Source organism: Tauraco erythrolophus, chromosome Z (assembly GCF_009769465.1).
Source record: "Tauraco erythrolophus isolate bTauEry1 chromosome Z, bTauEry1.pri, whole genome shotgun sequence".
Classification (NCBI taxonomy): domain Eukaryota; kingdom Metazoa; phylum Chordata; class Aves; order Musophagiformes; family Musophagidae; genus Tauraco; species Tauraco erythrolophus.
In genome coordinates, this window is record NC_141496.1 from 86,903,901 (window position 1) to 86,916,892 (window position 12,992).

Below are 12,992 nucleotides of genomic sequence, written 5' to 3' on the forward strand. Positions count from 1 at the left end.
TCTTCCTTCTGCACTTTTAAAGATGCTTTCAAATCGTTTTTCTCCTTCAATAAGTCTTTATTTACTTCTTTCTGTTTCTTTAATTCTCCTTCAATAGCTTTGAATCTTCTTTCTAGTTGTACCTAACAAAAGCAATTTCAGCATTCACAATATTTCAGCCTATGCAGTAAAAAAACCCTTATGTTTTCAAATGTATTTATTACATGACAATAATATTACATTAAGCACAAGGACAAAAGCAATCTATAGTCCTTAATTTAAAAATAATTCTAACATAGTGCAAATGAAAACACTTCAGCTGCAATAATACAGCTGTTGAACAAAGGGCAGATGGTAAAAGAAGTTAAAATTCCAGGCAAAGTGACACAGAAGTTTAAGTATGCTAATGAACCTTCCTGATGCATCTTGATCTCATTACTGATTTGGTTATACATACTAATTGAATTTAAAAAAACATTTTCAGAAGGAAACTGTTTTGAAGTACAGACAATTTTGCACTAGCTATCTAAATCAACAAGTTATTTCAAGAGTTGTAAATACACAAATCAAATATTAATTTGATCTTCTAAAAAAAAAATCAAACAAATTATAACAAGAGATACCAGAAGCTCAGCACCTAAAGAATATGAAAGCTGAAACGTATTTTCTGTTCACAGAAAGGGAAAAATTTACTCTATTCCAACGAAGCCACTTTACAAGTTTCCTGTATACAGTTTGAAGAAGCATATTCTACCAACATAGGATGCATATGCTTTGTAAAGTCCTTTGAGGTTTATACATATTCAAGGCCATTAACAATAGCCATGTTCTCAGTGTTCTTCTGGAATATTTGCTTAAAGTTACAACCAAACCCCACAATTTCCAGAAACAAGGGGTAAAATTTTAATTTCAGAAGATACTAAAACTGTGAGATTTCCCCAGAAGCTTGCAAAGCGCGAGTGAGTTTTGTGCTCAGTAACTACTTCGTCATTCTAGAAAAATATTTTTGGTTGGTTTTGTACAAGCTCCATCCTCACTCTCTCGCTAGGAGAAGTGTTAAGTGCTCTAGATTTTTCTGGACATAAGTACCAAAGACTATTTTTCAAGGAGCTGTAGTAGAAAGTACATGGCCAACTTTAGCTACTCACCTTGTAAAATTCTGGCAAACTCCGTCACTTTGTAGCAATACAAAATGTCAAAACTTGCATTGACATTGAAATTACTGAAACCATAGCATTTCTCAATAAATGCTGTATTTTTTTGCAAGGGTTTTTTGCCAATGTATTGAAATTATTTTAGAACTTATGAAATGAAGTGAGTACTACAGATTTATTTCAGATAAATAAGAGGTCTTAAAGTACAGAGCAAATTAGGGCAAGAGCTGCTCAAACTTGATATACATTTGTGAATTTGATATTGAATTTGTGAGTTGGATAGCTAATTTTAATATGCATGCCTGTCCATTGCTACCTTCCTTTAGGGAAATTCAGAGCACACCCACAATGAAGAGAGATTGCCTTATGGCTACATAAAGTTATTGAGTGAAATTAGAAATAAAAGAGATTTTTCCAAATGCTTCAATGAAACTAAGGTTTAGGATTAAAATCATAGTTTGCCCTTCCCTCCCCAATCATAAGCACTTAGACCAGTACCTTTCTTCAACCACCTTCCTAAACTGAGATTCTGCTATTATTTTCTCAGTTCTTTAAAGCAAGCTTTTGCACTCACTAGCACTTAAAGTCATGTATGACAGCTGGAAGGAAACAAACAATGAATAGCTTCTACACTTATCCCTAAGGTACCATCGTAACTCTGTATATCCATAGAGATAAAAATTATGTAGTACCTGGCAAACAAAATTATAGTTCTGAAATATAGATGATAAGCAAGCATAAACTGTGTGACATTTCAGATGGTAGTATTCATATTATTTCAATTACTCACTCTACCTTAAGATAAATGAATGTGAGCACTTCCTATTCTGTGTGTTATTATTTTAACATGATGTTTGTCATTCAGTAATAACGAGATGACAGCCTTCATTGCCTAACCATATGGCAAGTGTTACAAGTATAAGCAATCACATCATCTGCTGTAAATTACCATACTTCCTACAAGTTAATTCACAAATAAAAAATAGATAGACATACCTGAACTGACATTCAAAGTTATAAATTTGTGTTTATTCAATTTAAGCATGCTTTTAAAGATTTATAAGTAATTAAACAAATATTGTTTTGCAAAATGACAAACAAAAGGCACAATGCTGTTTGAAGGATGTCTTTTCTTTGCAACAAACAAAACATATGGTAAAATACAAGTGAGCCCTCTTAAGTGAACACCTGTTAACATACTAAACTACTTGTGTATATTACAAATATCAATACAAACAGCAACTAGTTAAGAACATCTTGTTACTGTATGAGGTAAAACATGTAGAATGTTGAGCAGTAAAGATTAAATACTCATCATATTTGCTAAGCCAAAGAACTCTAAATGTATACAGTACTATCTTGTGAAAAGAGTGATAAACCCACATATGTAAAAAATATTTGCATATGCGATGTTGTGCTAAAATTGAAATACAACAAAAAGTGGATTTATCACTATTATGCATCAATTTTATTCTGTAGCAAGAGCTCAATGGAGATTAACCCCTGATACGTAAGGTTAAATACTCAGCAAAAGAAATGAAGGTTTCTAGACTCAAAAGTGGTAAAATGCTAAGCATACGTTACTTCCTATTTACATAATTTGTTCGTTTTTAACATTATACCTCCAAACATTCTTTTAATTTTCTCTGACATTGACTATATTTATCTCACATGATATATTCATGGCTACTTCCCTAGAATTAATTTCTGACACCATTTTGGAAATCCATATTTTTCAATCAGGAAAGGAAAATCATGGCCTAAATTCATTAGTACTGACTTATATATATGAATCTTATATTAAAATTTAGATCTTAAGTTTGCTGGGGTTGGTATCTTACCTTTTGTAACGTCTGATGTGAAACTTCTTTCATATTCTTCTTTGGAGTACTGTTCTTGACCCCATCATCTTCACTAAGTTTAAAAAGTGGCTCTATCAGAAGATAAATAATACCTCTCTATCAGAGAATAAATAAAATACATTGTGACACCTAGTATTTCATTAAAACAATACTTAGACATTTTAACGAAATGCATTCTTTACTTCCACAATTATAATGTGGTCTATTTTCTTGACAAGTCTTTTGGTCAGTTTCTAAAAGACTGACCCCTTTCAAAGTGTTCTATCACATAATTATGAACCTTTGTAGCATCACAGTATGTTTTTTTCAGAGTACAAGCTTTTCAAAGGTACAATAGATCTGCAGGTTAAAGACGCTATACTTTTATTCTGATTTTTATTCTTTTATAGACTATTCCCTCTATGCCTTAAAAGCAGAATTCATTGCCTTTTTATCTACACAGTCACTACCAGTTTTGTTCTCTAGGTCTTGTTCCCTGCTAGGAGGATCAGAGTGACTGGTGAACAAAGCAAACAGTAACAGAATTAGGCTGAAAACTTTAAACCTCTTTTTTTGTTAAGTGAAAGATCATGTATTTCACCAGTTAAATCACACAAATCATTCCATTGTAATACTGTGAATTCATAACAATTAGAAATTGATACAACTAATCAGAGTGTACACGACTCTAAGCATCACTCTCAGAGACAGCTAAGCACTTTAGGTACTAAAAATCCCACAAAAAAAGACAAATTAAAAATTGAATCTATTCATAAAGAAGAATGTTAAGAAAAAGTTTAGAAGTACTAATACGTATGGTAAATCAGAAGTAAAATACATTCTTTTTAGATTTGAACCAAGAGCTTAGCATTCACAAATCGCCCACTGCCTACAGAAATAAGCAATTACACACCTCAGAAGGACTTTTTCTTAGAATATAAAATATTACCTTAAAGAACAAAAAATCCTAACACTGTAAAAACACCACAATATTCACATTTCTTTTCTTGCCCTTCTTCCCCCCAAATTAACTTAAAACATGAATCTTAAGGGATAAACATCTGTGCTACATGGTGGAGGTCTGCTTTAGAAGTATCAATTCAAACTACAAGCAGACACTGCAGGTCACTTAAAAACTTTTGATTTATAAACAAAGCAGTGTAGAAGAAAACAGTGTTACTCTCTGTAGATTCACAATCCTCTTGATATAAACAGTGACTAACAAGTTTGTTAGAGTGAATTAGACCTTTCTTTTGTCTTTGGAACATGTCATGGCCAATTAATACTTCTGTATTCATGAAATAAATGGAACACTATTCTAAAGATAATAAAAGCTGAAAAAGGTAAAACTATGCATCTGGGGAATATGTACCTTTACCTTGATATTAATATGTTAGTTCCCATGTTATTTCAGACTACAGTCCCCTAGCACAGTGGTACTGCATACATTTACAACATTCTGTAAGTAACACACAAAGATAATATGAACATGCTTTTCATCTTTTTCTAAATATTCACTCATTTGAATGTCTGCTGTAGCTTTTATATCAGCATTTACTTTACTCCACTGAAAAGAAAAATTATTTCCCATAGTCAAAGAAACTGATCAAAGCACACAAGGTGTTAGGTTTATTATGTGGATGTATTAAAATACAATTTAAAACTCTATCTATAAATAAACATATTATATGCAGAGACTAAAGAATACTACTGCAAAATAGACAGAAAAGACTATACCTGTTCAAGTATAACCACAGAAGTCACAAGCAACATAAACTGAAGAAAAGCCAAAGGTCACTGATGCATAACCCTTCCTATTGAGGAGAAAATAAATGGCCTATTGAGCTCCCTTCTCCTCTCCTCCCTTATAATTGTTATGTAATTGTTCACAGGAGTTGGTTAGCGAGGCAATGAAACAGCATTGCCTGTAATTGTCTATCTGTCTATGATAGCAGAAAGATTCATCATACGAGTCTACTCAGCAAGACATGCGCTCTACCCATCACACTCCTACGTAAAAAAGTACTGAATTCTTGCTCAAGGAACAGACCCACAGGTCATAAACTCCACTGTCTTCAGTCGTCAAGTTACTATGGTCTTAACAGAAGCATGCTTAGGTCTCACTGAGGAAACAGTTAACTGCCAGCTTTAGAACGTGAAACCTAATTCCTGATTAATAGTCACCAAATCTGATGATGAATTAGTTGAACACCACTGCCAAAACGGTTCTTGAGCTATGATACGATAGCTCACTATCAGAACTCCCACAGAGAAAAAAAAACTATCAGTTTCAAAAAGAAACAGAGCTGTGTATTAGTTACTCATAGAGTACCTACAAGAACCATCAAAACAATAAGATTTTAGCCTCTGGCATGCACCAGGTGAACGATTCCCCTGACAGACAGGAGGTGCCATGGTGAAGAAAGCCACCGTGTTACTGACTCCGGTGGTAGCCACCCATGCTCCTAACAACGTGTTAAGTCTGAAACAGCTAGTGGGAAAAACCACTGTGAAGACCAGAAGAAGGGAATGCTATTCTCATACGAGCTGGGTACACAGTAGAATCAGAAGAAGTCTCATAATGAAAGAAGCCTTCAAACTGCCTCCTTGAAGAAGCAGAGGGCCAACAGTTTACCTTCTTACAATAAGGCACTTGTTATTTTCCTAAATAGGATTAGATGGACCCATTGTCCCGCTTTTGGAGAAAATGGCACGAGTACCTGCCAACACAGTCTTTGCATTTATACACAAATAATGACATGAATAGCATGACTAGTGAATGTGGATTTGGTAACTACTGGAAAATCATTGGCAATGACGAAAGACACACCTTGGACAACTGAATCAGGAAGGAAAGAAATTGGGAATGGCAAAAGCAGAGCTTCTTTTTCCCCTGACCGCCTCCATCTTTCACCAGCAGGGTTTGAAAAATTATATGGAAGAGCAACAAAGCTATCCAGTACTCCCTTCTAAAAAACACAACTGGTATCTAATCAAGCAAGAGCATAAAGCTTTTTTACCATACAGAAGCTCAGCCACTTTATCAGACTTTTATCCCTGATATTAGAATGCGTGATGGAAACAGGTACCTGCTAAGGTGAAACAGAATTCAGCATCACTGATGAGCTAAGTAAATTCATGTCAGGTTCCCTCTTAGAAAAGAAAACATACTAAGAGTGTGAACAAAGTGTATTTAAGCCATATCAAGTTTGGACTCGCAGCAAATTAACAGATAACAGATCTGAGGTCGCACATTTATTTGGGAAGAGGAAAGCATTTAATACCCATTTCAGGACAGACGGTGTACGCGCTTTCTCAGCACATAAGCAAGGATTGTTCACACACACTCATTTATGCTCAAAGATAGACATTCAGTTTCAGTTGTTATGGTGTTGTCTTGTAGAAAATGTTAATCAATTGACAAAAGTGTCCACCACACTGCAATACCCTAGGAATTGCAAGGGGAACAACAAGGAAATTACTTTTTACAGACTGGGCAAGCAACTATTTTTTTATACTTCAATAGGTGAAAGTTTGGAAATGGCTGGAATCAGCTCAGTCTTACATGTTCACAAGAAGTGTTGCTTAATACATATCTTTGGACTTGATTTTGTATCTTATGAAAAATTTCCTGTTCATCTAAATGATACGTATAACAACAAATGGTGGAAAAGGTAAATAAAATCTGCCTAACGCACTTCACTAGTAGTTTAACCCTTTTTCTCAGTCCTAGTATAACAATTAATCATACCAATAACCAAATTAGAAGTGTGTACACACCCACACACTTAAGAGGAGGATATGTTTTAATCTGAAAAGACAATGAAAAAAGAAAGAATAAAAGACTAATTGTTAAAGCACTAAACATGTCAAGAACTGGCAGCTTCAGGGATCTGACTGTTTTTTGGAAACGCATGGTTATTGCTCAGCAGGCCTTCAACTCCTTCTCACTGCTGGTTGCCTTTCCACTTCACTTTGAGCAAAGACTGATTAAATTGGCAAAAACAAAGAAATTATTTTTAAAGTCAGTATTTAAAACCTTCTCTAGTTCCCTTCAGCTCTATCTGGGGCTATGAAAGTAACACATAAGAAGTAACATGAAAAAAAAACAGTAATTTTCAGTCTTCAGCAGCTGGATATTTCCACTTAGTTTTATAGATACTATAAAACAAATTTAAAATAAAGGGAAAAAAAAGTCCTTATTTTTTCATTCAAGTGGTCAGTGTTATCACAACAAAAGAAAACAGTAACAGCAGAAAACTGGGATAGAGAATGGTAAAGCTTTATTGCAGGCCAACTGCATCCTGGGATGTATCAAGAGAAGCGTGGTCAGCAGGTCAAGAGAGGTGATTCTCCCCCTTTACTCTGCTCTTGTGAGACCCCACCTTGAATACTGTGTCCAGTTCTGGTGTCCCCACCATAAGAGAGACATAGATCTGTTGGAGCGTGTTCAGAGGAGGGCCACAAAGATGATCCAGGGGCTGGAGCACCTCTGCTACGAGGACAGGTTGCGGGAGCTGGGATTGTTCAGCCTTGAAAACAGAAGACTTCAGGAGACCTAATAGCTGCCTTCCAATACCTGAAGGGAACTTACAGGAAGGCTGGGGAGGGACTTTTTACAAGAGTGTCCACTGATAGGAAAAGGGAAAATGGGTTTAAGTTGAAGGAGAACAGATTTAGATTAGATCTTAGGAAGAAATTCTTCAGTAGGAGGGTGGTAAGACTTTGGAATAAATTGCCCAGAGAAGTTGTGGATGCCCCCTCCCTGGAGGTGTTCAAGGCCGGGTTGGGCGGAGCCTTAAGTAGCCTGATCTAGTTGAGAGGCGTCCCTGCCCATGGCAGGGAGGTTGGATTAGATGATCTCTGAGGTCCCTTCCAGCCTATGCCATTCTATGATTCTATGATTTCAAACATAAAATAATTAATGGATTTTATACGTACTATATACATATAAGTTGCAAACATAAATTAGCATATATCTATATATAAAAATTATCATTGACTTAACAGGCATGTGGAGAACTTCAGGGTAAAATAATTTGATATAAGAATATGTATGGCCTTATGCTTACAAAATACACATTCAAGAAATTAACCTTCAGAGAGAAGGTTATATTAATATTTCTAATAGACTGCATATACACATATAAAATAATATACCTTCCCTTTTTTGTTATAAACATGGTATTTTGTTTATAATAATAAATAATTATTTATATTATAAATATTTCTAATAATAAATAATTAATAAATAAACATGGTATTTTGTTCACAAAAACTCCTGTATTGTGAACTTACCCACAGACCGGTATACTTTCATTTGATCCAGTTCTTCTTCAAGATTCAGTCTACAAAAGAGGAAATAAAAAATTAAGAACAACAGCACAATCACACAGACGCCAATAAAACCATTTAAAAAATTAAACCAAAGCCACATCAATATATTATTGGGGAAAAAGTTGCCAACACTCGGAATTAGTTCTAATTTGATGATACTTTGCATACTTCAAACATAAAGAGTCATTTTTACAATGGCTGATGAAAATTTATAAATCTGAATTTACAAAATTCAGATATAATGTTGGTTGCAACACACACTAAGAAGTTTCAGCCAGTCCTTTTCAAGTAAGGAAACGCCTGAGACGAAAAGGAGAGCAGTAGGAGGTGGAATCCTCTTAAGCGGGGAGTAAGTACTAGCCAACGTTGTGCAGATATATCTTAAACATTTCTCTTTTTCCAGTGTCTACTTGAGAAACTCATTAACAAAATCTATCCTCTCCTTTTCCAGCCCTGAACTACTACTGTATTACCACTATAGTTTATTTTGTAATATCAACCAGCTAAGGTCTGCACAACAAAATATCTGAATTACATACAAATAAAGTTGCCAGGATACCAATGCTAAAGTTTCAAAATTAAATTAGGAAATGCTAGAATGTAAGACATTAATTCAAATGGTTCATGTATACTTGTGTTTTCTGACATGATCAACAACTGCACTATTTCAGCAGTAAGATTCCCATTTATTTTAGCCTAGGATCCTACAGCACACAGAACAGAGGGCAGTCGTTTAATATGCAAATTTTGCTTAAAATATTACCTCATATCCTACACAATTACACATTATTCTAGCTCTGTTCTGAAGGTTGGATTCCTAATTTCCTCACAGCCTTTTCTGCTGTACTCTGCAGCACTTAACTGCTTCACAGTAAATTTACGCTTTACAAAATCCCTCTTAGATAAGGCACCAAGAGGATCCAGCCAAAATATCCACCAACTTAAGGAATGGGTTTAAAAAAAATGGTCTTTCAGTATACACAGTATTTTAAAGCACATTGTATGTTTAATGCATCTCTGACTCAGCTGTAATTCTAAACATTGCAATTCACATCCCACAGTCTGAGGTGAAGCACAAAGAAAATGAGAAATGTGAAAAGTTATAGTAACTTGCTTTGCACGATACATAAGGCTCCAGCTATTTTCAGGATCACTCAGCTGTCTTCACAGGTTGACTTTCTTTGCACTTCTTTCATTCTCCATGCCTCAGTCCTCATCAATTTCTATTACACAGACTACAGTGGCCTTTGCCTCCACACTGTCCTAACTCCTCACAGCATTTTCACTTTGTGCACTGAATGGCAAAACGCTTCCTTGAAAAAACATTCCCTGTTTACGTAACTAAAGACTGCATTCAATGTTACATAATTACAAGGGAGTGAATTAAAGATATTTTAGAATCCTTCCTGCCTGAACCTTATCCTACTAACATGTTATTTTCCAACTTTAAAAATATTATTTGAATGAACACACGTTCACTTGCATACATATATAGTGCCCCCTTACACACTAGGTGACAAGCATACAATGATAATCATACAAGACTTTTAAAAAGTTAACTTTTACAGAACTATTTTTTTAGGGTGATGAAAGACATGCAGAAGTAAGTAAATGAAATAAGTAAAGGGGTAGGTTTCGTCGTCTGAATATCTGAAGCACTTCCAAATAAATTCATTTGTCTGTGAAATAGTCTTCAACTGAAGTTATGAATATCTAAGCTGGACACATTTCAGGCAAGCCTAGACAAGAAATTACAATGTGTGACACAAGATTCAACCCATACAAGTCAATCATCGGCTTGCATGAATGCTAGAAATGCCCAACTGCGTTAGACCAGTGCTGGGTCCATCCATCACCAGTGGTCTGTGTCCGGCAGAGGCAAAAGCAGATGCTGCTCAGAAGACAGCACAAGCCAAACAGTTTCTGCAGTCTGATTCCAACTTTCTATCCTGAAAGTGGCACGTAAGCACTACCCTTTGTTTCCGCTGCTTTACCTGGTTCCCTGTTGCTAGCAGGAGCTTTCCTCCAATCCCACAGCAATGGAATCTCTTTATAACCTTTCATGTGGAGTCTTGTCAAAGGCAATTGGAAAACATAGATCAGATTTTATCCACGTGGTTACTGTCACTCTTCCGCAATTCCAGCAGGATTTTCCTTTACAGGAGCCACAGTGACGCATCCCTAAAAAAACTGTTGATCTGTGCCCAGTGATCTCTCTCCCTCTCTTGTGTTTTGTTTTGATTTTTTTAAATTTTATTTATTTATTTTAAATTATTTCTTTTTACACCCTCAAGAGAGACTGCCATCTTCCCAAGTATGGAAGTAGTCAGGCTCACTGTCTGCAGCTTCCTCTGGAGCCCATTTTGTAGACGGGAGTTATGGTGGCAACTTGCCAGTCAGCTGGCACAGTGGCTGTTCACAATGAGGTTACAGTTCAGTAATTTCATACTTCAGTTTCTTCACACTCCTCAGGGTGTGAAGATAGTAACATGAAGATATTAACAAACAGCTTACCTACTCGACTTGATAATTGCTGTACAGTTACTTCAAGCAGATCTAACACCTTTGATCCGTCTGCTACAAAGAATACATGAGTTGTTGGCATCTTCTTAGCATCTTCAGCAGGGAAGACTCATGCAAAGGTTCACTGAGCCATTCTTTTACGGCCTTATATACCTAGCATATGCTTTTACACTGTTATCATTACACAAACCTACAACTTTCCTAACTTGCTTCTTTTTCACTTCATTTAAACAAAACTTTACTATCATAGCTAAGCATCTTTGAAAATCATTCTTCAAGAGCTTTTTTAGCCTTTTTGGCTTTCCACTTGCATTTGTCTTGCCATGTTTATTGGCCTACCTGCTCTCAACGATGCAAGCTTAAGTTTTAAATGCTGACCTTTTCTCTGTGAAGGCCACAAAAACTTTCCCACTAAGTCTTGACAGAGAGCTTTTGAAGGTTATTTTGGGGTGAGAGTTGTTCCGTTGTTTTTCAGATTTTTTCTTTAAATTGTAGTACATTTTTAAGGTGGGTTTCAGCTTTCTTAGCAGCCTCCAACTGTTCATAGGCTTTCTATACTACTTGTTCTAGTGTTTGGGGGGTTGAGGTTTTTTGAATAGTTGCTGCATTTTATGCGGTTCCCTTTTGGGAAAGTGAATAGCCCCAGGCCAATTGTTTTGATCCACTCTCTTCTGGTACTATTTAAATCTCATTAAAAAAAATTTCCTAGGAAAGTTATAGAGCAAATCATTCCGGAAATCATGCCCAGCCACCTAATGGACAACAAGATGACTGGAAACAGCATAGATTTATCAAGGTAAAATTTTGCTTTACCAACCTGATCACCTTTGTAAGGAGATAACAAGCTGTAAGAATAAAGGAAGAGCAGGCAACAATGTATACCTTGAATTTGGCAAGGCATTTCAGATGATCTCCCACTTCCTTATTGACAAATAGCTGAGATCTGCATTGAAAAGTAGATAAGGTGGTGGAAAATTGGCTGGACTATTAGGCTCAAAGGGTGATGATCCGTGGTATGGAGTCCAACTGGCAGCTACCAATTAAAAGCATCCCTCAGCAATCCATCCCTCAGGAATCCTCAGAGTACAGTTCTGTTCAAAGTCTTTATTAAGAACCTCAAAGATGGGTTAGAGTGACTCTCAGCAAGTTCACAGATGATACAAAACTGAAGGAAGCAACTCATACACTCATTAGATGGCTGGACCACTGTTCAGAGAGACCTCATAGGCAGAAAAAATGGGCTGGTGGGAACTTCATGAAGTTCACCAAAGGCAAAGTCCTGCCAGAAAAACTCCTCGCAAAAGGGCATTCTAGAAGACCAACTGGCTAGAGAGGAGCTTTGCATAAAACGCAGGGTCCTTCTGAGCAACAAGTTCCGCATTAGGTAGGGACATGACTTTGTGGCAAAGGCCACCAACATACTAGCTGTATAGGTTGGTTGGTTTACAAAATCGATTCTGTTCAACACTTCTGAGACTGTATGTGTGGCTGTGTCTAGTTTTGGGCTCCTCTAAGAGAGACACTGACCTACTAGATTACATTTAGCAAAGGGGTACTATTATGGTCAGGGGTTGGGCACATGATTTGTGACAACAGAGTGAAAGACCTGGATTTATTCAGCCCTAGGAGAAGGGGAGATTTTATTGCTGTCTACCTAACACAAGGGCGTCGAAAAGATGGAGTTTGACTTTTCCCAGAGGATCACAGTGGATGGTATGAGAGTCAATGGACAGAAGTTAGAATACATCAAATTCCAATGAGATATAAAAAGAAATTGCTCATTAGGCTGGTCAGACCCTGGAACAGTTGCCCAGAAAAGCTCTGAAATTTCCATCCTTGGACTCCATCTCCTCCGCCTTTTGTCAAAACTTGACAAGATCCTAAGCGACTTTCCCAAACTGCCACTGCTTTGAGGAGCAGGTTAGACAAGACAGCTTCCAGAGGTTCCTTTCAAGCTGCATGTTGTATTGAGGTAACTATTACAGAAAGGCTTTCTCTCTGATGCTTTAGAAACTAAGTTTTGTATACCACCCAAAATAAAAACCAGAACAGTATTTTTCCCTTTGGTTTCTAAGGCTGATTGTTCTAGGAAAGCTAATTATTCCATACAAAATTTGTATCTCTACATCTTGACTTGGCAAGATAATAACACAGGCTC

The 12,992-nt window shown here is 36.3% G+C and overlaps 1 protein-coding gene across 1 annotated transcript in view; it reads right to left on the minus strand.

Annotated features, from left to right (window-relative positions):
• Positions 1-12,992, minus strand: part of CNTLN (centlein) — a 208,194-nt gene that overhangs the window by 65,857 nt on the left and 129,345 nt on the right. Inside the window, exons 13-15 of the mRNA XM_086629919.1 lie at positions 8,273-8,322; positions 2,975-3,066; positions 1-122 (exon numbers count right to left, since the gene is read on the minus strand). The exon at positions 1-122 is cut by the window's left edge and continues 396 nt beyond it. Of these exons, the coding sequence (XP_086486045.1) occupies positions 1-122; positions 2,975-3,066; positions 8,273-8,322 (264 nt within the window). The remainder of the gene's footprint in view (positions 123-2,974; positions 3,067-8,272; positions 8,323-12,992) is intronic.